The sequence below is a fragment of the Ursus arctos genome, unplaced genomic scaffold, assembly GCF_023065955.2.
Source record: "Ursus arctos isolate Adak ecotype North America unplaced genomic scaffold, UrsArc2.0 scaffold_1, whole genome shotgun sequence".
Lineage (NCBI taxonomy): Eukaryota > Metazoa > Chordata > Mammalia > Carnivora > Ursidae > Ursus > Ursus arctos.
Genome location: NW_026622763.1, coordinates 93,360,206 through 93,387,824, shown reverse-complemented (window position 1 = coordinate 93,387,824; position 27,619 = coordinate 93,360,206). Strand labels below are relative to the sequence as shown.

Sequence of the window (27,619 nt, the reverse complement as noted above, 5' to 3'; positions counted from 1 at the left end):
AATAAAAGCGGGGTTTGTGCTGGGCCCCTGCCACGCTCCCCCTCCAGTGTTTTGTTTGTTTTTTTTTGAATAGTCAAGGTGCCAGAAGGACACATTGGTTGGGAGGGCAGCTCTCCGGGCTCACGCTGTTCCTCCACAATGCCTCCTAATACCCGGATTCCGTCCCCCTTTGACCGGGGCTGGGGAGGGCTCAGCTCCCACTCTCGCTTCACCTGCAGGCGCAGCTCTTCCCTCTCAGTCCTGCAGATGAAAGGTCCCTGGAGCATTCACTAACGAACCACTCCCCTCCCACCCTGTCTTTAATCAGCTTGCCCGAGTCCCAGTAATTAGAAAATCTCCCACAAAGGTTTCCTCTGCCATTCAGGTGATGCCCCCGTGGAGGTCAGTTTAGAGTTAGCACTTCTGCAGGCTGTGGGGCTGCCTCCAGCCTGGCTGGCCAGCCTCAATGGGCTTTCTTTCTTGGGACAATAACAGACACATTGTCCTCCCCTGAGCCAAGGAGAAAGGGTCGTCAGGTGACAAAGGTAGAGCCTGACTTCAGCATTTTCATTTCCAATGTCTTCTGAAAAAGCTAATAGGCTACCATTAGCATTTGAACAGTGATTCCTTGTGTTTCTTTTCCAGCATTTTCTGTACTCCTGGAGGGTCCTCTCCCCCACGTAATACTGCAAGTCAAGACGTTTCTTTAAAAATACACCTTCACCCCCTGTTTAATTCCTCCTCCTGCGTTTAGAAGTTTGAGGAGGGGCTGGGCGTGTCAGCCTTATAATTAATGATCCCTGCCACTTTGCATTTCCATGGCTTCGCACACAGTTAATGGCTGTGCTTGATGTGAAGCAGATAACTGCCCTCCTGGGCCGAGGGAGGCCCTTGTTTCTACTGGGTTTTTGACGAACTCACTGGCATTTTCAAGTTGGTACCAAAGCTCTCCTGCTCAGTGCATTGTTTCGCTTCTCCAAAGGAAAGACGTTCGAAATCAGTATTGGAGATCTAAAGTGGTTCAAGAGATATACTTGTAATTTTAGATAATGCTTTTAGGAGCTCTGATAAGATACAATCGCTCGGGCTGGCAGGACCCTATCACACCCCTGGGACCCAGCCATGCGTTTCCCTGACATAAAATCTTGTTTTCATAGTTCCTGACCTTACATTCTTGTATTTCCTTTAAAAGGAGAGGGAGCAGGGAGGGGTGGAGGGGACTACATCTTTCATACAAATGTTTGGTTTCAGGACATTTCAACGTGTTTGGTTTCTTTGATGAAGCAATGGATTCTGAAAGCAGTGGCATCTAGTTTAAGTGGATTTACTGACATAAAATGTAGTATTACTTACAATAACTCTCATCAGAGATCTTGATGTAAGTTCATCTGTACTATGAGAGGCATGTGAGATTGTGAGTAGATCAGGGCAGGCGCACCCCTCTCCTTGTAAAGAGGGTCCTGGGGGAAACCGCCCCCCACCCCCACCCTGCCTCACCTGTACAGTGAAACTGAGTGTGTGTGTGTGTGTCTGTCTACTTCTCTGGGCTTGCTGGGAAGATGCAATTAAATAATAGACATGATGGCTCTTTAAAAAGTTAAAAAGGCAAGCTATTATTTGGGACTGCATTCCACACGCTTGGCAGCTAACTCGAGTGACTGAGTCTCCGTTTATCGAGCTGGTTCCTGCTTCGTCAATGGTCCGGGGAGGGCACGAGAATGTGTCCAGACCAGCTTGTAAAGTTAAATGCAGTGTGAAAGTGCGAGGTATTATGACTTGGAGGGACACCTGCAGACAGGCCAGAGGGATGGGGATTGCGCTGGGGCTCCTCTCCGGTCTCCCTGGGCAGCCCTGTCAGTTTCCCTGCTGTTCTCTCTTCTGCATGAGATCATAACACCCTTCTCTGCTTGTTTGGAGTCCAAGGGTTCAGGTTTTCAGAATCTGATGGGGCCGCACTGCCGAGATGTTCTGTGGGCTGGCGGGGATCTTGGGTCAGCTTCCTCATCTGCGAGAGCCTTGGCTTATTCACTAGAAAACACAAGAGGAACTCCAATGTGATCTTCACATTTTGGACAGAAACATAAATGTGCACATTTTATTCACTTATTTGTCCTCATCTTCCCGAACTTCAGAAAGCTGTAGTACCAAGTTATTTTTTGTTTCACATAAGTGACATACACACACACACATACACACACACATGCATACATATGTCATGTATGAAAATTATTGATTTAACATTTATAAGATTTCTGATTCCCAAGACTTTCATAACACCCAAATCTCAGTTTTTTTTTGTTGTTGTTGTTTGTTTGTTTGTTTGTTTCGGAGAGAGAGGGTGAGTGTGAACTAGGTCGGGGAGGGGAGGGGCGGAGCGAGAGGCAGAGAGAATCTTAAGTAGACTCCCCAGGGAGCATGGAACCTGACAACAGGCTTGAGATCATGGCCTGAGCCGAAATCAAGAGTCATAGGCTTAGCCACTCAGCCGGTGAGCCAGCCCCCCCCCCCGCCCCCCCCAAATCTCATTTCTGTAGGACATTTAGAACAGAATGCCGATGCTGAGACCATACACCATTTCTTTGGAAAGAGAATCCTGCTGCAAGTGGAAACTTCTCATTTTTACTCTTGCAAGTTTTCTACAAACTCTTAAGGAATGTAATCCAGTAAAAAAAGCAAATATTTACCTTTTAAATTTTCATTAATAATTTAGGAGTTTGTAAGCAGCAGCTGAAACCAATAACCACAAAACTATTATTTTAAGAATATCATATAATATGATAATGAGTCTTCTGTGGTAGTGGTTATTGTGGTTACAGCAACAGGACTGACTGTTACCTATCATGTAGTGAATACTGTCACCATCTGATTTCTGCAGAATTTGCCCATGGAAACTTATTTCAACTCAGTATATGTATGGGAAAATTAGCCAAGAAACTTACAATCTGTCTTCAGTAAGATAAATGTATTCTAGAGACTTGAAATTATATTATAAAATACTTGCTTTATCGCCTCAGTTTAGTATCGTGGTTAAGAGCCGAGACTCTGGATTCTGACTGCTTGTGCTTGAAACCAGTGTTCGCCACCAAAGTGACAGTTACTCACCTTATTATTTTACTTCCCATAAACCTCAGTTTTACTCATCTGTGAAATGTGCACAGTGTTATTTGCCTGACTTACAGTATGGTAGCAAAGAACATAACCGGTGTACAACTTTTGAAAATAATTGTGTGTTTTTTTTCTTAATCTTTAATAGACGGAGTAAATACAGTAAAGCTAAACAAGAAGCAGATGAAGAGAAACATTTGAATCAAGGTACGAAAATTGGATTAAATTTTAGAGCATGTCTCATGTTTTCAGTTTAGAAATGCCTAAATTAAATTCATCTGACTATTAATATTATAGTCCTTCCACAGAATTATCTAAATAGTGATTTGGGATTGTTTCAAGTGAGATTAAAGATGGGGTTGGAGAAACTCCTTTAGATTCTTCTTTTGCCTTATTTTATTCCCCACCCTGAAAAAGTATTGGTCTTGCTGGCTCATTTTTGTAGCTGGGTGGCAAGGCTTAACAGGTCACAGTCTTTCTCATGTTACAAAATTGGGCGGGGGGGGGGGGGAGGAAAGAACTTCTAGGAATGAACAGTAATTGCTCTACCCCAAGAATATTTGCTACGGCATTCAGGACCACTAATATTTCTTCAGTATACTCTGATTATTTGGGGGTTGAAGAATAAATTTGAAGAACTGGCCCTAGAATGACTTGAGCAAGATAGAAGACTCTCAAATGGACGGTGGTTGATGCCTTTCCCAGAGGAGTACGATCCAGTAACCCTCCTGAAATGGCGGTGGTCTGTCTGCGTCATCCCATTCGTTAGCCGAGAGCCATGTGCACTATTCAGTATTTGAAAAGTAGCAAGTGTGAAGGAGAAGGTGAATTTTAAATTTAATTGAAATAATTTAATCGAAATAATTTATTTATTTAATTTTAACTAATTTACATTTAAATAGCAACTTATGGGTAATAGCTACCCTATTGGACAACACAGGGAGGTAGAAGGAAGAGAGAGACGAGGGGTAGGAAGAATCATCTTGAGAAAGAGTGTCTTGGCTACAGCATGTAAAGGGCTAAAGGATATGGGATATCTGACAACCTTCTATTTATTCACCTGGTTTTCTTTCCAAAACCATATTTTAAAAATTTGCATGTGGTATGTATTTTCAAAAACAAATGAGTTTTGTTTTGTTTTGTTTTTGAGCTGAGGACAAGACTGACAGTTCTGAAGAATCAAGGGGATTAAGTCAACCAGTGCCCTACACCCTTTGTACCCCAAACCCTAGGAGCTCTAGCAGGGAAAGGAGCGTTCCCAGTAATTACTAACGCTTCTTGTCCTAGTAATCTCTGGGCTCAGGGCTCAGATTCTGAATTTAGGCTGCAAGTTGACTGTGGGGTTTGGCCGAATTACACTTCCTGGTATTCAAACCATTCACAATGAGCCAACAACGTTTTCTCTAGCTGAAGCTTCCAGGTGAACTTCAGCGTCTTTACTAATAGCACCTTCTTTGCAACGCAGAATAAAAGTGCAGGTCCAATACAGAGTTTATGATACTCTCAAATGTGCTAGCTGGTGTTATCCCTCTTACCTATTTTAACCTGGCTTTAATCTTCATTGGTTAATCATTGGTCACATGCTTAATCGGTCCAGCTATTGGGCAAAAGGGGGCTCAGTGTAGACATGGCCAGTTGAGAAAGAACGTTCCAATTATCTTCCCTAAGAAAGGATAGCTGGAGATGTAGGTAGGACACAGGCAACTGATCTGGACAACAGGATTCAGCCAACACATTCCCACTTTTCTTGCAGAGATTCTCTTTTCCTCCATGGGATGGGTGGTTTTCAGATTTCATCCTTGAAGTGTGAAGACATTCCAGGAAGTCAGTAGAGCTGTAACCTCTTAAGTAGCTAACGATTCTTTGTTTACTCACTAATGAAAACCAGACCAAGAATTGAAACATTTTCGTATGTCGATGCTAAGTATTTTTGTCATGCTAAGAACACTTTCTGTACTGAGTATTTTTAGACCTGGACAACTTAAGTTTATTGGTGGTCTTTGAGAAGTGTTCAGCCATCCTATCCCATGTTTATTTCTTAGGTGTTAGAACGTACGTGGATCCCTTTACATATGAAGATCCCAACCAAGCAGTTCGAGAATTTGCCAAAGAAATCGACGCATCCTGCATTAAGATCGAAAAAGTCATAGGAGTTGGTAAGTATCTGAATGTCTCTGGAATAAGCCTATTTTCTTTGTAGATATTAAATATACATATGTGGATTCTACAAATGTGTATGAACATGTTGTATATGCCTGTATATATGCAAGGATCTGTTACATGAGAGTTCCTTGATCTATGTAAAACATGAACGCAGTGCCCAGCCTGTAAGAGGCACTCAACAAATGTTAGCGATTACTCTTTCATCTTGAACGTGTTTCTGGCCCATAGTTGATTCATTTTCTCTTCCAAAGGTGAATTTGGCGAGGTATGCAGCGGGCGTCTCAAAGTGCCTGGCAAGAGAGAGATCTGTGTGGCCATCAAGACCCTGAAAGCTGGGTATACAGACAAACAGAGGAGAGACTTCCTGAGTGAGGCCAGCATCATGGGACAGTTCGACCACCCGAACATAATTCACCTGGAAGGCGTTGTTACCAAATGTACGCGGGTCGCTCCCTTTACAAAGCCGAGTTAGAAGTTCCTGGCAAATTAAACACACATTTTCTTTCCAGGGAAATGACAGATGGAGCGGACCCACTGATTGCTAATAGGAGGAAATCAGTGCAGGACAAGTCATTAATCTTGTAGTCAGCTCTCAATGGGTCTACGGTTTAGGCTGATTCCCTATTTCCAAGGCAGCTTGTGTGAGATTTTAGGGAAATTAATATTGCAGATTTTTGGTATGCCTCGCCATCTTCCAAACCTTCGCTAGACCAAACTGATTGTCACAGGGTAGGCGCAAGCAGATGGTAGGCAAAATAAAATTTAAGTACTTTTCATATAAACCACAACAAAACCTCGCCACACCTTGTGCTTGAAGCTTCAGTTCCAGATGCAAGGAGTGAATCTTGGAAATCTTTATTATATTGGGGGATTTGCTTGTCTGCTCTGCCTGATTTATGGCTGTTGCTATTCAGCACCTTATTCACGGTAACACCTGGATGAACCTTCCCTTTTTTTAGGCCATTAGCATTCGCCGAGCCTGTGAACCACGCTTCAGTTAAAATACGACACAGCTCAACAGATGCACTTTGTGAAGCAAACCCCGAATACATCTGTAAGGCTGGCTAAGACCAATTTATAAAGCACCACATGGACAGTTCAGCCAAACCGGTTGCTATTGAACGTGGCTCTGTTCCAGGAGCCGCGGGACCTATGACTTGACTACAAGTTAAGGATCTTGTAAGCCCCGGGGCTATGTCTCCTGGAAGGCCGGGGTGCCTCTAACTTGATCCAAGGTGCCTGTGGGAAGCATCCCCAGTCAGCATGTGCGGAGGGGGGAGGGAAGGGGAGGTTAACCAGCCAACTTAGGACATGGCGGTCTGGGCAGAGCAGAAAGTGAGACACAAGGGTCCGTGACCTTTACAGAGAGAAAATAAGGAGGTTACTAAAAAGTGAGAGAAAGTGTACGTTCATTCAGAGGTCCTCGAACATACAATTCTGGAAAACTTGTTAAAACGGCTTCCTGGACCACATCCTCCGGTTTGATTCGGCAGGTGGGGTGGGGCGGGGAGATAAACCAGAGCTGCGGTTCCTGGGACCAGACGGAGAGACCCCTTGGCCCCGTGACCAGAGACGTGCCTGTCCACACTCCTGCTCCTAAGGCACACATGGCCTTGACGCGTGGCTCAAACTGTCACTTTCCTCTTCTGTACAATAGAGATCAAAATAGAACTTAGATGGTTATTTTGGATGAAGTATTTCCGTATTTAGTATAATGCTTGGCAAATTGGAAACAACGACAACAAAAAACTTCCCTAAGTGTTAACTCGTATTATGAGGTCCTAAGAAGTACATCTTTCTCCATCTTCAGAATCCTTCAAATCCTTCAGAAACGGAACCTCGGTGCTAAGGGTATATAATTTTCTACCTAAGGCAAAGGCTGTAATTAGCATAGAATAGCTCTATTTGCCTTTTAAGATTAGTTTTACAGACAGGATATTTTTCTGTTGCCCGTGGCCTTCAGGGCCGCCCAAAGCCCTCCGCTACTTTAATTGAAAGATAACATTCTGTTTAAATACTTCTGCAGGTCCATTTTCTCAAAAGGAGGCTCTGTTCAGCTTGGGGTGTTTTTCCTGCTGCAGACAGTGATTTTCATAGCACCTCTGCAGAAGAGAGAAGAAACAGGGGATCTTTGTATTAAAGTCCCACCGCGCCTCTAAAACCCGTAGCTATTACAGCTGTAACTGTTATAAACGACTGGATGCATTTGCATAATGCAGTTGTCACTGAATTAAAATGATTTAAAATTTCCACCAGAGGAGTTGTCCCCCTCCCCCCACTCTGGCCTCCCCCACTGCACCCCTGCCTGTTTTGGGGGGGGGGGCGGCGGGTAGCAGGGAGCCACGTCCATCCATGAGCCCAGCTGAGACCCATTTTATAAGCCCCTCTGCTTATGGAGACATTCATCTTTATTTCTCTTGGAGAGCTCATAAAGATTCTGACAAATGGATACTTTTCATAAAAACAGAAGAAGGAATGCAGAAAAATTGTAAAGATAGTGCCTACCGTCAGAGGAGGGAGGTGTGAGGGTGCAAAGGTCACGTGGAAGCGTGTGAATTCATTACCAGCAGTTACTTGAGTAACTTTTTAAATTGACGGGGAGACTGTACGTTCTCTCCACTACCCCCACCCCCAACTTTTGGATCTTCTCTTATTATCCACACCTCCAGAGGGCTCGGGTGAAATTGGAGTAGGTGTTAATGCAAGAGAGTCAACCTTTCTCATTAGTTGACAAAGTATCTTTTGATTGAGGCGGGTTCATTAAAACTCATTTAGATGCATTTGCTCTGTCTGTGGCCACAGACGTAGAGGGTAAACGAATCTAAAATTAAGAGCTTCCTGTGCATTATGTTGAGGGAGGACAGAAAAGGTGTAGAGAGACCACTCCCTCCAGCCAAGGGGAGAGACCGGAAGTGGTGTTTGTTCATCCTTTGACCTACATCACACTTCCCGGTTTCTCTGCCAGCTTTTGTTCATCACTGAAAATAGTCTCCATGGTGTTGTTTCCTCATCCAAAAGTTTTACCTTGGAAAGATTTCTTAGACATGACACCGAACACACAGTGGGGGGAAAATGGTAACTTGGACAGCTTTGAAATGGAAAACGTCTGTTCTTCCTAACTTTTCCCTCTGAAATGAAGATATTTCCCCTCTCCCCACATCAGAACAGAGTCTATTCTGGGTGGGAAAGGTATCAGTTTAGAATAATTGCAGGAAATTTTCAGCAGTGACATATCCTAGTCATTCTCCCTAGCTGAATGTCTAAGTCCAAACATTCCCCAAGTATGGCAATGAAAGTGAGTCTTTTTATTTATCAAACTAGCATTTTATTTTCCTCCCGGGGAATCTTCTATGGTCTCTCTGCTTTAACCCATCCTTTCGTAAAATATGGAGGATTTATGCTTCCACTCCTACCCCTCCGACAAATACATTTAGAAAGAAGGAACCTCAGACCTTGAGCCCATTGCCAGCAATTAAGAAACTAAGAATGGTTCTTACTTCCTAAGTTTTCTCAGAAAGAAAACCAAAGTGAAATGAGAGTATTGTTTTCTCCTACTTCTCCCAAATTTAAAAATAATTTTCTTCTCTTTGTGGGGGTGGGGGGAGCAGGTGAGGGGGAGCAAGAATGTTCTAGTACCAAATTAACTTGCTGTCTCAGATGAAATAATTTACCAAACCTTTACTCTGATTGTTGTTGTTTGTTGTTGCTGAGGTTGTCAGCTTAAGGGAGCAAATAGAATAAAGTGTTTGTAGTAGAAAGGAAAGGGAAAAGAAGGGGTACAGCTCCTGACCTGAGCAGAGCGGGGAAGGGGGTGCTTAATATTGTGCACGCTTGAATGTTAAGATGTGTCTGAGTCAAGCAGAGAAAGACAATTATCATACGGTTTCACTCATTTATGGAACATAAGAAGTAGGAAGATCGGTAGGAGAAGAAAGGGAAGAAGAAGGGGGCGGTAAACAGAAGAGGGAATGAACCATGAGAGACTATGGACTCTGGGAAACAAACTGAGGGCTTCAGAGGGGAAGGGGGTGGGGCGATGGGATAGGCCGGTGATGGGTAGTAAGGAGGGCACGTATTGCATGGTGCACTGGGTGTTATACGCAACTAATGAATCATCGAACTTTACATAAAAAACTAGGGATGTACTGTATGGTGACTAACATAATATAATAAAAAATTATTATAAAAAAAACTAATGAAGTACTGTATGGTGACTAACATAACATTATAAAAATAAATAAATAAATAAATAAATAAATAAATAAATAAATAGATAAATAAATAGCTAGCTAGCTCTGGGGGAAAAAAAGATGTGTCTGAGTAAAGGAGTATTTGACGTAGTCACTGCTCTCAGAAACTTGGGTTTCTCTAAATAAGTAAAAAAGTTCCTCTGTCCATTGATTGCTTTAGCATCACACAAGTGGCTCTTCTGGGGACAAAATAAATTAATTATCCTAAAGATTTTTTTCGCCTTTACACAGGCCTGCCCATTTATCTTCTTCCCCTTTTGCTTGAGAGAGCAATTATCCGTTCATGTGCTCCCTGGATACCGGAGGCCACTTTAGTTAAAGACCTTGTCAACAAGCCACCCAAAGGGTTAACCTTCCAGATGGAATTTAAACCTACCCGTCCTTTTAATATTTCATTCCTAGCTCCCCACAGCTGAGGCATAAGCTTGGCTTGTTTTAATTAAATTAGATCGCGCAAGACAGGTGTCTTGGCAGTAAAATTGTGCACAGCCCATTTTTATCTCATTAACTGCAGTGCTCATCAAGGGTTTGTGTTTTTCTTTCTGAAAACTCTAGGTAAACCAGTAATGATCATAACAGAGTACATGGAGAATGGCTCCTTGGATGCATTCCTCAGGGTACGTGACTACTTCATATTAAACCCAAGAATGTTGGTATTTAGAAGACTCTCACAGACTCCTTGTGTCCACTCTGGTTGTATTCATGGACTTTTGTAATGGGGCGAGGGAAGAAGAGAAGACATAGAGAACGATGTGATTTTTAAAGGCTATTAAATAATCCGTGTTCAACGGAGGTAGTATTAGATTGATTCTTGCATTGTGGGGCTGTTTGAGCCGTAGATTCATTACAGTTGGATAATTTCCATCTACTACAGGAAGCAAACCCAGTTCCTAGGATACACTCTACCAAAGAATTAGTGACTTTTCATCAGAAAGGCCCGGAAATAATGTTGAGTTTCATTGCCTACTCGATACAGATATCAAAAAAGATTCAAGTAATAAATGCTTGGTGAAAATTAATTTGGCCTAATGCTAATGAGATTGTTTCTCATTCCTTTCCTACACAGAAGAATGATGGCAGATTTACTGTCATTCAGCTGGTGGGCATGCTTCGTGGCATCGGGTCCGGGATGAAGTACTTATCTGATATGAGCTATGTGCATCGAGATCTAGCTGCACGGAATATTCTGGTAAATAGCAACCTGGTCTGCAAAGTATCTGATTTTGGCATGTCACGAGTGCTTGAGGATGATCCGGAAGCAGCTTACACCACCAGGGTAAGGAGGATTTGTGACCTCTGGGTTTTGACTCTGATGAAACTGTTCCTCTTTTCTCACTTTGATGTTTAAACCCTTCATGTTTTTGTAAGTTTCCTCATCATTCAGAGCCTCTTCGTTTCCATGTGTTCATTTTTAAGCCATGTTTCTGAGGGATTTTGAAACCGCCTCAAGATGTGTGACTACTTTAAAATCTGCAAACTAGAGCTTTACTTACTGCATTTTTTACACTTAATTTTTCCTTCCTTCCTTCTTTCGATTTTCTCTTCAGTTCTTTTCTATTATTAAAAAATTTTCTTATTTTCGAGAAGACAGAGCAATGTTTCTAGTTGGTTGGCTACTGAATCTGAGAATGTAGATAGAGGATTTATAAAACATTTACACTGGGCAAGAATTTTTAGTATCTAATTGGCCTTCATTTTACTCCTGGTAGATACGCTGGATTAGGGCACAGTTCAGAGTTATCAGTATTCAGTTACTGGCTATCTATCTTGGCTGGACAATCTGAATATAAGACACTAAAGGAATAAACAGAATCATAAAAGTTATTGGCCATCAGGGCTGGCACCGCTAAAATAAGTGGGAAGCAGGTAGTTACCAGCCGTTTTCCCCCTTTGATGCTCATTCTGCATTAGCAATCCTAAACATTGTGTTTGGTTGGTTGGTTTTTTTTTTCCTTATAGTGTATGGTTTCTTTGGCTCTAGTTTTGATTCTTACACATATATCCACTTTTGAATTCTAATTCCATTCACTTAGGAAAGAATGCATCTTCGTGAATCCTAAAGATCTTTAATTCTTTTTCTAGTATTTGGAGAGAGGAAAGTTAAAGGAGGCTTCTAGAATGATACATTTGCATAGATAAAACCTTAGCCAAATAAGGAAGGTAGAAGGCAACACAAGTGTCCTTATGTATGGAACAAGTAGAAATGTAACACACTGGGTTTTCAGAGTAAACTCCCTTGAATCAATGCAATTTCTAGTACAAGTCATTGTCTTCTCTAGTAGCCTCAGTAAGGCAAACTTTCAAATGAGCTTGAGGGTCTGAATTTAAGTTGAATTAATTTCCCCAGATGGAACCTTAAGAAATGTGAAACTCAATTAAAAACACCTTTCACATAAGCGTAATCAAACAACAGATATTTGAGGCAAAACAAACAAACAAAAAACCCAAAACCAAACAAGAAAACAGTATTTTAAACTTTTTCCTGGATATTCAATTGCTTTACCATTTTTGCAGGTGCCCTCACTCCATTAAAGACAATAACAGCTCTAACATCTGGTATTTGGCTTCTGCTAAGAACCTATGGAATGTAGTATCTTCTAACCACGTTAAACATGTTTCTCATGCTATGTAAAGTAGGATGAGTGTGGTGGGTAGAAATGTTCATATCTAACTTCCTTAGTTCCTGATTTTAGAAGCAATATTAAATACTGCCTCTGTGCTGTTGAGCGAGAGAATCCAACAAGAAGTCAAAGTGAGTATCAGTAGCATGTCCATGGGTACACCGTGATGACATACGCATTTTGTAAAAGCTGCGATTCCCTTTCTCCTACAGTATTGCCTGAAGCAGAGCTCAGATAGTAGGTAGACTTTTTAAAAATAATTAAACAGATTACTTATTCACTTCCTGTGACTAAAGAAAACATACGAGGAGAAGTGTTTCAACCTAGAAGACTAGTTAAAATAAACAAGTGTCTTATTGTTTAGAGAGCTAACTCAGGAATGCTGTTGTCCTGCTAGGCAAACAGTAACAACATTCAGTGACTGAAATGGCACATCAGTGATGTACTTAGGGAATAACTTATGGCTTGAATGTTCACAGGGTGGCAAGATTCCTATCCGGTGGACCGCGCCAGAAGCAATTGCCTATCGTAAATTCACATCAGCGAGTGATGTATGGAGCTATGGAATCGTTATGTGGGAAGTGATGTCGTATGGAGAGAGACCCTATTGGGATATGTCCAATCAAGACGTGAGTCTTTACGTTCTAAAATATATGTCTTTGCATTGAGATTCAGGAAGGATCGCATCAGCGTATGATGGAGTGAGCGCTGAGCTTGAAATGATACATGAAATGCAAGATTCTCAACACAAACACATTTAATAATCTCGTTAAGCCTTATGGTCATGGATTTCAAGGCCCAAAATTACATAGCTTACATGGAATAGTATGGAAGACACATTCAGTAGATTTATAGATAGATGCACAGATGGACAGAGGAGTGATAAGGAACTGTATTGTACTTGATCAATGCTCAAATCCATACTGAAACAAAACTCAACTTTGAATCATAAGAAAATACAAGGATATATGAAAAACTCAAATTTCACGTGTGAAAAAATTGACACCAAAGCTTTATTGGAAGAAAACTAGTGAGTATTTTAAAGCTGGCCTAGTTGTAATTAGAGCTTGCCCCTTGAGGACTCTAAAATAAAGCTTCATTAAATGACCCTTTGTAAATTATGCACATCCCTTTAAATGTGCCATCTGGACTACTTCGGAAGGGAGTATCCACAATGCCTGCAATTTCAGAAAAGCATTCGATAATGACACTAATAAGATTCCAGAGTAATAGAATTTAATTACAAACATCTCCGGTGCAAAAGGGGAAAAAAAAAACAAAAACAAAAACAAAAATCTTACACCAGGGGATCTTCCCAGAGCACTTGTTAGTTACTTACGTATGTGAAGTAAAATATGAAGTAGCAGAGAGTGATTACAAAGGCATGGTATTCAATTCATTGATAAAAATTATAGTTTGGGAAAAAAGCCTTCTTTTAGAAAATTCTCTCTATGTGGAATGCCCCGTGCCCATCTGCCTTGTCCTGGACCAACAGGAAGCTGCAAAGGCTTGACAATTAAATGAAGAAGCAGGTGCATTCAGGAAATAGGATGCTGGTTGCCTTATCAATAAAAGACTGTTCAGAGCAATAGAGAAGCTAATGTACTCGTGTCTACTGGGGCAAAAAGAATTCTCTAACCAGATTAAAAGGAATGATAGTGTTGACATTGTGTTATCTGTAAGTTACAAAGAAAGGTTCATAGCAGACAGGAAGAAAGCCAGCAGCTAGCATAACCGATAGGTAATTGCAGGCTGGGAAAACTGTAGAGGTGAGTGGTGTGTAATCTGTTGTTTGGTGTGATTGTGTCACAGACACCTTCCAGGTCCTATCTTGTAGCAACATTTGGTTTCAGATTAGAGACTTTCAGAGGGACAAAAGCAACCTGCGTGAACACGTAGTGCATATGTATACTCATTGAATGATTTGATACTTCAACTTTATTTCAGTGGAGAGTCATGACCAAATGCTCATAAAAGCAGAGGATCTAAAGATGCTGTCCATTTTCCTGTCCTAAATATTTTCAGGCCTGTAGCTTTGACAGTTTCTATATTACATGAAAACAGTTTTTATTGTTTTTAACTTTCAGTTGTCTGGCTTTATCCATGAAGAACATCTGAAGCCATTTCTCTCCCACAAGTAATATTGATCAGTCATTCACGTGTATTTGTCTCTGTTGGGTTCTGTGTAGAACAGGGATCAATAGGAAATGTAACTGGGGAATTACTTTCATCAGAATTCATTTGGCATATGGTGAATAGAATCAAAATAGCTGTTGAAAATATGGCAAACTTACCAAGTTTTTTGTTTGTTTTGCTCTTCAGCTCCCCCCAAAACATTCAGCAGCAAACTGAGAAAATATGCTTTGTTAACCCACAAGCCATCTTCCAAGCTGGCAGTGGAGAGGGAGCTAACGAAAGAGTATTAAGCAGTCTGAGGGTTTATAACAAATTGTGTTACCCTGGCATTAGCCCAGTATTGCTCTCATTCTCATCAATTCAATGTGAAATGTTTTCATCAAGTCTAGAGTCAACACCATGCACCTGGAAAGATAAAAGAAAGTCAGATCAAAATGACTTAATGTAATTGCTAGAAAGAAATAGAATAATGTTTAGTAAGATAGCATATAGAAGTCTACACTACAAGGAGTGGTAAATAGTACTCATACAACAGGATGTTGGCAAAGATACGTGGGAGAAAAAAGGATCAGAGGGCTTAATAAGTCACAAGATGATGGTTAAACTGTGTGCTGGCTAAAAAGACAATAGTCATACTGATACATAGAAACTGGGAATTAACCGTTTTCTGTTGAAGACCAATTGTTGGGCAGTAAATAAACCCCATGGCAGGGTGAATCCAGCACAGTCATTGAGATGGCTACAGCTCTGTTGTCGCTAGCAGTTACCATTTTGGTAGAGAGAGAGAGAAAAAAAAAAACTGATTTAAAACAAATAAAACTTCTAAAAATTCTCCAAGCAAAAGCACGTCCAGAATTTCATAGGATCCCCGTAAATACTGCTGATGAGTAGCCAAGAAGTTAGGAAATAATTCCCCTCCTTAAATTTGGCATGAGTCATACGATATTACATTACTGGGATTCATGCCCTGAAGAAGGGGGGCTTAGCAAAATGCCAATAATAAAAATACCATAATACCTGTGAAGACAGATTGGAAAATTTAGGATGAGAAGACAGACTGTTGAATGGTCTACTGATGTCTTATTAAGCAGGGAGAACCCTGGGCAATAAGACAATTATCATTACCATTATAACTTGTTTCCTTGATGTGTAAGGGTCCCCTTCAAAATGTGAACGCCCTGAAAGAAATTTGTTTGTTTAATTTTCTTTGCTAACACTTTTTTTCAAATCTCCTTACTAACACCTTTTAACAGGGTCAGTTGACAGCCAGCTGAAACCAAGAATGAGATACAGAATTGGCATATTGGCATATTGTGGTCTTCCAAAAGTAAAAATAGTTGGGCATCTGGAGGGTTGGGGGCGAGTGCTATTTTAGAGAGAGGTAGTGTCTTCTGGATTGGGAAATCTGGAAGGTGGGCTCCTGTATTTGACCCATGAGCTGTCTGAGCAAGAGGACAGAGGCTTAAAATGATACAAAGGGACTTCCATCTTGGACGCAACCATTAAAGCTTCTTAAGGAAGGTCTTTAACAGCAGGTTAGAGTCTCTTTGGCTACGAGGGTTTGGCTGATGCTGGCTAGCGGAAGGGGGAGGGTCATTGCCACATGATCTCCGAGGGCCAGGCTGCCACCAGATAGGTTATTGATCTGATTGTGTTCTAACCACTGGGGAACATTGATGCATCTTCCCTTTAGAACTTCAGCTTGGCATTGGCTGCCATCTGAGAACACCAGGTAGCAGCAGCTGGCTTCCCTGCCTGTTGCCAGCAATACTCAGGTCCAGCTGTGGCTTCTGTGAAGACATGGGTGCTGTTCTCATGCTCAGGCTTGCCGGCAGCTGGATGCACGGAGAACTTGGCGGTCAGGAGGGCGGATCTCCAACGGCAGCTTCCCTGACAGTTTCCGTATCATTCTCTCGTTTTTGGTAGGTGATTAAAGCCATTGAGGAAGGCTATCGGCTACCCCCTCCCATGGACTGCCCCATTGCACTCCATCAGCTGATGCTAGACTGCTGGCAGAAGGAGCGGAGTGACAGGCCGAAATTCGGGCAGATTGTCAACATGTTGGACAAACTCATCCGCAACCCCAACAGCTTGAAGAGGACGGGGACCGAGAGCTCCAGGTCGGCCATGCTTGCTTAACAGTGATGTATGAAAGGGTACATTAGAGGTGGCAGGCGAGCGCTGGCTCCCTGGAATTCCTGCCTATTTGTCAGAGGTCACTGCACAACTCTTCTGCAACCAGGGTGGCTTGTTTCTCAGTTAATGGAGTACGTGTGATGGTTTTGTTCACCACATGGAAGAGCCTAGCACCTGTCAGGCCTCAAACAGTCATAAGAAAAATAAATTAAAAAAAAAAAAAGGCCCAAAATAACAACAAAAACAAACCAGCAACAAAGAAAGAACAAAGGTGCTTATTTGATGATTCTAGACCTGAGAAGAGAGATGAAAAGGACTTTGGGAAGACATGCAGATCACCAGATGCTATATTGGGGGAAGGGAAAGGACACAGGGTTAGGAAAAAATAAGGAGTCGAGGACAGCTCTCCATGCACTGTAGTTTTAAGTTGACTTATAAAGTGTTGTAGGTGCTTATAGGCTTTCAAGCAAGAAATTCATTCGGTTTCAGTTCTTAAAGTTTCTCTTGTTTTGAGTCTTTCACCGGTAGAAGGAAACAGGACCAAAACAGAAACTGATCAGGTTACAAAGCATGCGGATGAATGTTTGAGAGGGGTTTTAAAAAATGAATAGATTGAACCACCTGTGAAAGAGGTTAGCTATTTCATTGGAAAGAGCAAAAGGGAGAAGCATTATCAGCCCAGAAAGGAGGTAAGGATACTGCAAGTCCTATAACTCAATAGGAACTTCTCTACCTGGAGACTGGACCTCACTAGTGTAAGAGTCAGGATCCCTCCATACCTGTCCCATCCGGAAGGGTATAGACCACCATTGCTGTTACGACCAGCTGCTTCACCTCCAAATCTGTACTTCTCCAAGGTTCTCTTTCATCATGACTCTCTTTCAACATGAGTCAAAAACAGGAGAATGTTTTTGCCACGATAGCCAAGACCTTCCACAGTGCTATGAGCATCTCCTCCTGTCTTCTGAAGACAGCCCAATGATTGTGGAAGAGAAGGTATATACTGATTGTTACAATGCATGAAGAAAAGAGTCTGGATCAGACAGCAGAGATACACTCTATTCTTTTAGGCTTTCAGATCCCTTAAGCACTGGCCACAGTCCCGGGAGCTTCATGATCAAGCTCTTCTGTCTTCTGAAATCACACTGGGCTGAATTCATATCACATCTTACTTCGGCCACTTGATAGCCAAGTGACTTTAAAAAAAAAAAAAAAACCTCCTGGCATTTCTGGACTATTTTTTGTTCTTCTGTTCTCTGAGAGGTGTAGCTGGCCTCTTCTATTCCAAGGTGATCTTCCTTCAGCTTCTGGGGCTCCAGCTCCGGATCCCATCAATTTTGAGCATCCTAAGGCTGGTTCATTGGTACTTGGTGCTTCTCCTGCCGGCGGAAGCTCTCCAGTTTACTAATATTGCATAATGTGTGTTTTGTGCCATTTAGGCAGAACAAATTGAGAACAAATTGAGTTACTGGATATACTCTTCTCAATTTTCTCACTGATGGTACTTCAGTAGCTTTGATGCTTATTACTGCTTGCTGATAATGGGATGTAGTATAACATTGTATGTGATTCAGCACAAAATTGGGCACATGTCATGGTGTTCCACAGAGAGCACAGAGACTTTAAGAACAAGCCTGAGAATGACCCTTGCAGTTCACTGATACTGACTCAGGCTATTTTCATCCTCGGGTCATTTTGACCTAGTCAGGTACCTAGAGCCTACATGTGGACCGACCCATTAATGCTCTTGGCTTAAAGTTAGAAATGCAAACTACTGGTCTTTCTCTAATGACGAATATTATTTATAAACCTTAATATTAATGTCTAAAATCCTCTGTGGTGATACTTGTTATTGGGGGAAGAATTAAATCCTGATTATTCTTGCCATAAAAATTTACAGGATTTTACTCAGAAAATTCATTGAAGTAATGTACATAAAAGGTCACAAAGGCAAGCTACTATTTGGACACAAAACTGATAAAACAAGTCTTTGGTAAAATAGTTACATAAGAAAGAAGTAATGCGGGTCAAAGTCACAGGTTAAAATTACAAAACAAACAATGGAATTGGATTAATTCTGCTAGGTAGAAAATTAATCAAGGCATTACACTGACTTAATTTTGTTTTCAGAGGAAAATAATTTTTTGGCTAAAAATTCAGTAATGATGATATTCTGATTTAGTGTTTATATTCAAGCAGCACAGTCTCAGGATGAAAATTAGGTCAAATGTTAAGATCAGCCGCATTCTACAATTTCTAGGGAAATAGGAGTTCAAGGAAATTAAACTAAACTAGTAGCCTGTCGCTATCCAGGTGATTAAAGTAAAGGCAGTATAAAATACCCTGAGAAGGTCCACCCAACAATTATTAAGTAGTTTGATGTTGAAGATGACTATACTTATCTTAGTAAATGCTGCCATAAATAGATGTTTTATCGTATATCAGTATCACGAGGAATGGCAAAATTCCTGCCTTCAACTGTTGTCGCTCTTGACGATGTCCTAACATAAAACACCTGGGCTGAGAAATGCGTAAACTAATAAATAACTTCATAAAAAGTGCTTAGAATTCGTTGAAATGATCTAAGAGGGAACATGAGAAGCACATTCCACAACCCAAGCGGTGATCAAAGTGGCCATTCTTCCTTCCCATCTTGGCACCCGTGCTGGTCAGGAATGGGTTTATTAAAGAGGGCATTAACTCCCTGCTGTCCCAAGTTTGTTTGAAGGCACTGAGCCTGCCTACGAACCTGGCTGGGAGCACGCTGGACTTGAACTCTTGCTGTTTTCTCTGCTTCATCAAGCCTGCCAGGTTGCAAGCTCACAGTTTTCCTTACTCATACTTCACTAGGGTTTCCATAGTCGCTTTGCCGAAGTATGTAATACTTCACTCTTCCTGCGAAGACTGAACCAGTTTCCGCCACAAGGTCTCTCGCAATCTTTACCCCAGTCGGGGATATTGAAAGACCTGTATGATCATTAATGTACTAAGAGGTCCACATAAAACAAATGCAGGAAGTGGAATTAAGAATAGATAAGGTGCTGGATACACGCTTTTTGCAATTTTTTGAAATTAGGGGCAAAAAAACCACGTGATGCCGTTTGATGATAGGTAGTCCCTCTAAAAAGCTTGTCTTCGGCATTTCAGTGCCTATCTTAGGCAATCTGACTCCTGAGTCTGTCCTGTCTCACTGATAAGTCCTGTCTGTCTCCACTTCCTCATTCCCTTACCAGACCTAACACAGCGTTGTTGGATCCAAGCTCCCCTGAATTCTCTGCCGTGGTATCAGTGGGCGATTGGCTCCAGGCCATTAAAATGGACCGGTATAAGGATAACTTCACGGCTGCTGGTTATACCACACTAGAGGCTGTAGTGCACATGAACCAGGAGTAAGTACTCAGCGATGTAACACCAAAGGGTAAATCTAGATTTAATAGTATTTTTCTTTTTTTGCTTTGAGCTGCATTATCATCCTCCTCATTAAAAAAAAAAAAGAAAAACCGGAATGCCTTTCATTTTGTTGAGTATAATTGTACAGCGCCTCTAAAGCACCTACATTGTTGCATTCAATTGCTTAATTAAACATTTTAATACACCTGCCTTGTCGTGCTCTATGAATTGTGGCTGATTTCAAATGTGTGTCTGCATGAAGCCCGGAAACGAGGTTCTCCGCCCTCGTAACTTTTGCTCTCCCTCTTTTTTCTCCCCGTACCTACAGTGACCTGGCAAGAATCGGCATCACAGCCGTCACACACCAGAATAAGATTTTGAGCAGCGTCCAGGCGATGAGAACCCAAATGCAACAGATCCACGGCAGAATGGTTCCTGTCTGAGCCAGTTACTGAATAAACTCGAAACTCTTGAAAAATTAGTTTACCTCATCCATGCACTTTAATTGAAGAACTGCACTTTTTTTACTTCGTCTTCGCCCTCTGAAATTAAGGAAAAGAAAATCGAACACCTGCAGTGTTGCTTGGTGTACAGATCACCGAACCTGTGGGGCTTCACCGAAATGACAGCCGTCGTTTGAAATGAGACCTGGAACAAAGTGTTTCTCAGAAGTACTCCGTCCATCACCAGTTTGTAAAATACATGTCCCTATATAAATAGAACACCACCTCCGAGTTTTGATGCCACATTTGCTGCCAGACACTGAGCTTCTCTGAGACATCCTTGATCCTCTCTCCATTGGGAATTACAACTGCAGTATTTTGTTTGTGGCGTAAATGACCGTCATCCTGCTTTCACTGGAATGGATACCATGCCCAGGAACATTCTGGAAGGACTCAGTTGTAGCTTTTAAGGCTTGGTTCATACCGTGGGAAACAACCTAGGTGAAAACCACATGGCTCATCAGTGTTGCTCCTTCAGTGCTCAGGCCACCTGGTGGCCTACGATGACATAAGGGGCTGGAAAGAAGGAAAGTGGATTTCAAATAATAATAATAATAATTAATAATAAAACCCAAGCACCTCCCCCTCACTGGACAAACAAGGTCTGTTTCTTTGGGCCTAAGGCTGTGCCATATGAAATCGTATTTTGGGACTCTACAAACTTACTGTAACTACCTTATGGATAGCGGACCGTGACAATCTTGAGTAGGGAACTTTCACACTTCCCTCCTTTAAAGAAGCAAACCCGAACCTACAAGGTAAGGCAAAAAAGAAAAAAGAAAAAAAAAAAAACAGCAATGAATCTTTCTCCAATGAAAACTTTTTTCTTAACTTGATCTAATTTGAAACACTGACCAATAAATATTCTTTGATGTCTATCATTTAGTTTGGGGTTCTTTCAAGATTTCAGTCCTCTCTTGACAATGGGAGAAGAGACCAGTGTGGAAACCAGTATGGCTTCCCTGCTGTTCTGGGAAGAAGTGAGTTAGGAGATATATGAAGGCAGGTTTGGAGACATGGCACCCAGAGCCTCGCTCACTTTGCTTTCTCTCACACAGAGTTCCTCTTGCCCTTTGGTGCCCTCCATTCATGCCACAAATATTTACTGAGTATCTGTTGGGTACCGCTAACCTTGGGTCATGCCTCACTCTTTGGAGACTTTGCTGCAATTGAGAAGTACTGGAAGATCCATCCATTATTCTCACTTTCTGTCCTGCTCCAGTAACCCCAGCACCAAACAGGGGCAGTCAGGGAGGATTTACCTAGAAGTCAATAGTGAGACTTAGAATTCACCTTGACATCCCATTATCAGAATGTGACCTCCTGGAAAACATGCTTCTCATCCATCAAGACCATTAGCCTTAGATGCTTCCATTTTAATCCCAGAATTTTCTTCTTGAAATGTGAATTAAATGGCTTTGTTTATTCCTAGAAACGAACAGCCTAACTTTTTTGACTGGACAAATTTTAACTTCTTAAACTCTTCCATTTTCACCACTTTTAAACATGAGTTTGGCTGATTTTAATGACCTTCCCCCCCCCTTGGTTTTATGCTGAGAGCTATTTCTTACAGAGCAAGGCATGTTCAATTTGATGCTGTCAAATCATGACAGTTTAGTAAAAACCTTTTTGCAACACTGGTTGTAAAAGCTTTTCTGTTCAGAAGGAACGTGAAATTTCTTTTTTTTAAAAAACTACTCCAACTGTTTTTGTCTTATCACCACTTTTGCTGAATCCTAAGAGTTCTGGATATTCATGTTCAAAGGTGACAAATAGAGGTGGGTTTTTCTGCTTGCTGTAAAAAAAAATTATGTATTTTTTTCCTTCAGGAAAGCTGTGGAGTATTTTGTTTTCAATCTCCACGGACCAGTTCAAATAAGGGAGCATGATGGCATTATCTTGGAAGTCAAAAGAGTGTTTCCTTGCATACATTGAATAATTAGAAGTCTTGCTTTCTTCAAGGCGATAACGTGAGATGAGGTATTTCTCTACACACTGAACATACCAAAGCAGAACATTTCAAGAGAGAGAGTGTGTCAGTTGTAAGATATCCTAACAAGTTAATGTCGGACACTATGCCAAGGTCGTGGTTTTACTTCTCAGTGCATATTTTCTGTATGTGCAGAATAATGAGGCAAGGCTCGAAATCTTACTACATTCGAAGGTTGATTCTGGATCTTAATTTTAACACATTGTGTGAATTAGAGTCAGGCTAATGGAAAAGCCAAAAAAGGGCTTTCTAAGTGCCTAAAATAATATCCAGTAATAGTCGAAGTGAAACTCTACTGCTTCCGTGAAGTTACACATTTTTGAAGAGAAAGAGGAGGACAATAGGAATGTTCCATTGTTTCCCAGGGCATGGAGCCAGGCTCTGGCATTTAGACAACTATGGATTCTAAAGCCAACTGAGATGTTGACACTGAGAAATTCACTCCATGTTTCTTTATAACTCAGTCCCTCCACCTGTAAATTAGAGATAATGATACTTTAATAATAACACCTTTCCTAACACGTGGCATTGTTGTAAGTGTATATGAAATGCTCTTATGTAGAACACGCTGAACTTCACAGAAGGAAGGTATATTCTTCCTCCAATGTTTTCCAAGTGTTACTCATCCATCTTTCATTCTCGAACCCAAATGTTGTATTGCGACATGCGAGAGTGGGGTGAAATGAAGTTCGCTGGTAGGAGCCATGCAGATAAGGCTGCTTCACCTTGAGTGGATTTATGAGGGTTTGATACAAAAGGTGGCAGACCTATCCGATACTCCTCTATCATTTAGTCTCGACATCCATGACATTGTTATTTCACAATGGAAAAGGGTGAAATGCACAAGCAAGATGCTGTTGTAATGAAATGGATGGTAAAGACATCTTGAGGTCTTTGTAAGGGATTCAGAGGAACCATGTTTTGTTTATTTAGTCACAACAAAAGTTACATCTTTCCCTCATGACACCACACAGACCACATGCTTTGGTCTTTGTTCAAGCACTTCCCCGCAAATAAGGAGTTGTCTGAATTCAAAGGAGCAGAGGTTTCTTTTTCTCTGTTCTAGAGTATTCTGGCATCAACTAGATACAAGCCTTCACATTCCCACACTTGCCACTTCAAAAGTCCAACCCTTCTGACATACACGCTGAGTCCCCCAATAGCCTACTTCCTATAGCAAATTATTGAAGAAGAGTGTTGGTGAACTGACATGGGACAGACATGTTTTGGGAAGTCCTTTGTCTCCTCTAAGAATGGAATTTCTGGCAGCAAAGCAAAATCACCTTCAAAAAGTGGGCATATCCATATGGTGGTGGTTGTACTGCGTCAGTCTTAAGGTCATACTCATGTTCTCTTGTCCTCTCATGACTGAGTAAATCCATGCCTGCCAGTGCAAGCTCTGCACATTTGATAGACTTACTGATCTCCAGAGAAGACGCAGCTAGAAAAGTAGTTCTGGGTCCTTTTCTTTCATTTTCCTCATAATTGTCAAAATGAATGATGTTGACAAGTGGCTTCTTGTTTCCTACAAGACTAATTAATGGTTATTTACCTCAAAGAACTAAATTTGATTTATAGCTCACAATGTACAAAACAAGCAAATAAAGAATTGGTTTAAGAAAATAAGCAAAATTGTCTGTGAGGATACATTCTGGTCTTAATCCTTTGCTCTCCACCTGAGGTCATCCACTGCCAAACACAGCCATTGCGGTGGGAGACACGGTGTCTGAAGCAGTCTTGGTGGTCAGTTGTCACAAAGGAAGGAGGAGAAATTATTTACTGTGGTCCGTGTTGATTATTGAGAGGACAATGAGGAGCCACAGTGATTCTGTTGTGTCGGACTGATCTTGTTCTGTTCTAGACTGATGGGACAGTTGAGACTGATTAGTTCTTGGTGGGCTCAAACCTCCCAAACCTTTCTCACTGGTGCACCAGACGTCTCCCAGTGCCAAAGCCCCAGCACTCCCTCCCTGTGCCTGTTAAATGCAGCATGTATGAATCCTTTACTAGGTACTCTCCTTCATTAGAAGTTACTTTTTAAGAAAAAAACCCAGTACTTTTTATTTCTTGCTTTGCATTTTTTCAATCATAGTGTTGAATCAGGGTGGATTGTGTTGTTTCCAGATTTGATCCCTAGATACATAATTTCCCTTTCTGGAAAGGCTGGGTGCTAAGGAGCTGGGGCTTTTCCGGTACTACAGTTTCCTTTCACATCCTTTTACCAACTCTAAGCCTTTCTCCTCTTGCACAATTCCCAGGTCAGATTTTTCGTTTCCACAGAGAGACTGTTCACACAGTGGTTAAGGCATGGCTCATAGACTCCACACTGTGTGGGTTCTCATCCCAGCTCTGCTCCTTCACAACGTAGGACGTGACCCTGAGCAGGGAGTTCAACTTTGCTCTGATTCGACGGCCTCATCCCTATGATAGGGGAAGACCGGTGCCTTCCTCGAGTTGTGCAATCAAGCTATTAACAGACATGCCTGTTGCTACGCTAATGGTCATTTTTCCGAGGAGGAAAGCAAGAGCTCGGCACTCTCCTTCCTGAACTACTCCTCACTGAGCCATACCAACTTCTACGTGCTTCTCGTCTTCCTTGCAATACTGGCTGACAACGGGCTGGCCATACTGGCTGCTGTTTTGTCTAAACTCTTGTTCCTTTCTCTACAGGGAGTAGACTCTGCTATCTTGGCCTCACAGCCCTTCCTGTGATTACAAAGCCCACAGAAGAAAACAGAACACGCCTTCCTTAGTCCCTCCGAAATGCATTTCTTCTGCTTCTGCGACGCCCGTTCTGGAGCAAAGACACTGATGAAACAACACCCTTACCCGAGAAGAATACATGTGTGACGTCCGCATCTCCTTGCCCAGTGAAAGAAACGGCGACCGTGCGAGCTTCTGCACGGCTTCTCCGGTTGCATTGAGGGATGTACTGTCTCGCAGCACCAGCTCTGCAGAGCCCTTGTTCCTAAACTCCTTGTGGTTTTATTTATATGTATTTCCATCTCTCGCTCCTGTACGTCACCGCTGCCTTGGCGCGACAGCGAGTGACCCAAGGCTACAGGCTGTACCATGGACACCAGGTTCGGTGCCATCACACAGAACAAAGCCAGTTCCCATGAGCTGCCTATGATATGCATTGCTGAAGTAACATTTTACCCAGGGTGTGCCATTGCCGTGATATAAATATATTTTTTTTCCTAGACTAACTATGAGCTGACTATCTCTTTTGATGTGTGTACATAGGTGTGCCTGTGCGTGTCCGCGGGTGTATGTGCGTGTGAGTGTAGAGCCTCTTGCTGAGAACTGCCTGTGAATGTTGTGGAATGCGACACCTGGAGAGTTCTGGTTTCTCGCCAGTTCGGAGAGGAAGAGCCCCATGAGTTGGTGGGCCTGGAAGACCGCACCCGTCCCCTTAGAAAGACAGCCCGGAAATGTTCGATGTCCTGTATCTTAGAAGTGTATTTTGTAGCTGCCACACTAACCTTAATAAGTAGGTCTACAGCTTTGGATGGAGGCATTTTCACCTTAGCGGTGGGGTCATTTGAGAGTATAAATCCATTCAGGTGACAACCCATCATCAAAATCACTAATTCCGATTGAACTTCTCACCTGAATCACCAGTTTCTTGATGGAGAGAGAGAAGGGCGTGGGATTTGTCTGGTAACCCCAAATGGAATAGAAGTAGCCTTTGTTTTCCTGCATAAATGGACTCGTTGAGTGCGAACAAAATATATGCAATTCATATACTTCCGGAGATGAACGTAGACGCGTGTGTCAGCTTTGAGATGATGTGTCCTGGATTAATACTTTGTCTCTCAATGTCACAGAAAAATACATGCCAGTGACTCTTGAGGTTAGCATAGTTGGGATTAAATGTCCTCAAGCAATTTCAGGTTCCCAATTTACAGGAAGAGTTCTACAGTTACCAACGTGCAGCTGACTCTGATGGCCCTTAGCCTTCTAGGATCTGAGGTCCGGTGTGTGAGATTCAGTTCTGATAGGATATGTATACCAAACTCCAGCCAACGTACTGCCATTTTTCATCATCTGAGTGGCTGCCTTGCTTATTCTAAGCTATGGTTGCAGAAACCGTGGCCATTTACATAAGCTCTAACATCAAATCAGGGAAAAAATGGGAAAAAAGATTCTGAACCCTATGTCGTTGAATTAAGTAGAGAAAATCGTCAATAAATACTTATTATATTCTGACAGGGTGTGTGGCATTGTACTCTCATAGCTATGCCAGAGTGACAAAGTTAATTCACCCCTTTTTGGGGACTTTAATATATTTTTAAAGGGATGTGCCTATGCATTGATGCCTGAAAAATATGTATAAAGAAATGAGGTTGAATCTCTGAGCTGGTCATCTTTCCCCAGGGGTCAGGGCAGGAGGCCAACTTCAGGGACTGTATCTAGCCCTGTAAGCACGTGCTGGCCTAGTGAGTTCGGATGCTCAATCTTGCTCAGATCTTCCATTAGGCAGCATTAAGCTGCTCCCCTGCACCAAATCAAGTAGCTTCACCATGTGTCTGCCGGCCCCAAGTTATTTTTAACAGTCATGGGTGAGATGTTCTGGTGTGTTGAAAAAGTTATTTTCAAGACAGGTTGTGCTCACTACACTGCTGGTGTGTGTGTTTTGAGAACTCTTGTATTCAATCTGTGAAGGATATGTGTATTAATCCATACACGCTTATAGCCTCAGTATTTGTCTGAAGACACTCAAATTCTGACCAGTAAAGGAAAGTTCTAGAAGCAATATTTTCACTTATTTGACATTCTCCAAACAACATCAAGCATTGATACACACTGAAGAGTGCATTTATTTTTTGTATCACTCCAAGTATGTTGGAATATGCAAGGACTGTGGTTAAAATTAGAATGTATAAGGCATATTATAATTTAGTTCATACCGAAAAGGAAATTAACAGAACTTTGCTTGGTTCCGACATGTTCCGAAATTTGAGCGATCTCTTGAGTTAGACATAGATTTTCTATTTTGTTTTATTTTGTCAAGGTATTTTTCTTCCCTTCATGAACTTTAGGTACACATAACTTATGTCATTTATTTATGGTCTTTTATACCTAGTTTGTAAAATTGTAAAATAGCAAACTAAATGCAAAGAGTTTGCATTTGAAAATAATAAAGTAGTTGCCGTATACAGACCTGGAATCCAGTTGTCTCTTTTCAATAATTTTTCCATATGCCTGCTGTTTCTAAATTAATTCTTGGTTGTCATTTGGCGAGAACATAAAATCTTAAGTTCTAATTGAGTGTGCTTAGTTAGAGGATAAAAAGCATTGACTTCTAAGTAGCCCTTGCCCTTGAAAACAACACATTAGCAA

At 41.7% G+C, this 27,619-nt stretch overlaps 1 protein-coding gene across 2 annotated transcripts in view; it reads left to right on the top strand.

The window, feature by feature from the left end:
- The window catches only part of EPHA4 (EPH receptor A4), a 140,096-nt gene extending 114,614 nt beyond the window's left edge, over positions 1 to 25,482 (top strand). The window contains exons 9-18 of one of the 2 annotated variants that reach the window (XM_057305094.1): positions 3,233 to 3,291; positions 5,127 to 5,240; positions 5,499 to 5,684; positions 10,053 to 10,114; positions 10,564 to 10,773; positions 12,598 to 12,747; positions 16,181 to 16,374; positions 19,624 to 19,779; positions 20,109 to 21,041; positions 24,944 to 25,482. In XM_057305094.1, the coding sequence (XP_057161077.1) occupies positions 3,233 to 3,291; positions 5,127 to 5,240; positions 5,499 to 5,684; positions 10,053 to 10,114; positions 10,564 to 10,773; positions 12,598 to 12,747; positions 16,181 to 16,374; positions 19,624 to 19,779; positions 20,109 to 20,223 (1,246 nt within the window). In that variant the 3' untranslated portion in view covers positions 20,224 to 21,041; positions 24,944 to 25,482. Of the gene's footprint in view, positions 1 to 3,232; positions 3,292 to 5,126; positions 5,241 to 5,498; positions 5,685 to 10,052; positions 10,115 to 10,563; positions 10,774 to 12,597; positions 12,748 to 16,180; positions 16,375 to 19,623; positions 19,809 to 20,108; positions 21,042 to 24,943 lie in introns of those variants that run through there. The other variant, XM_026491841.3, reaches the window with a different exon arrangement.
- Positions 25,483 to 27,619: the final 2,137 nt, after the last annotated feature.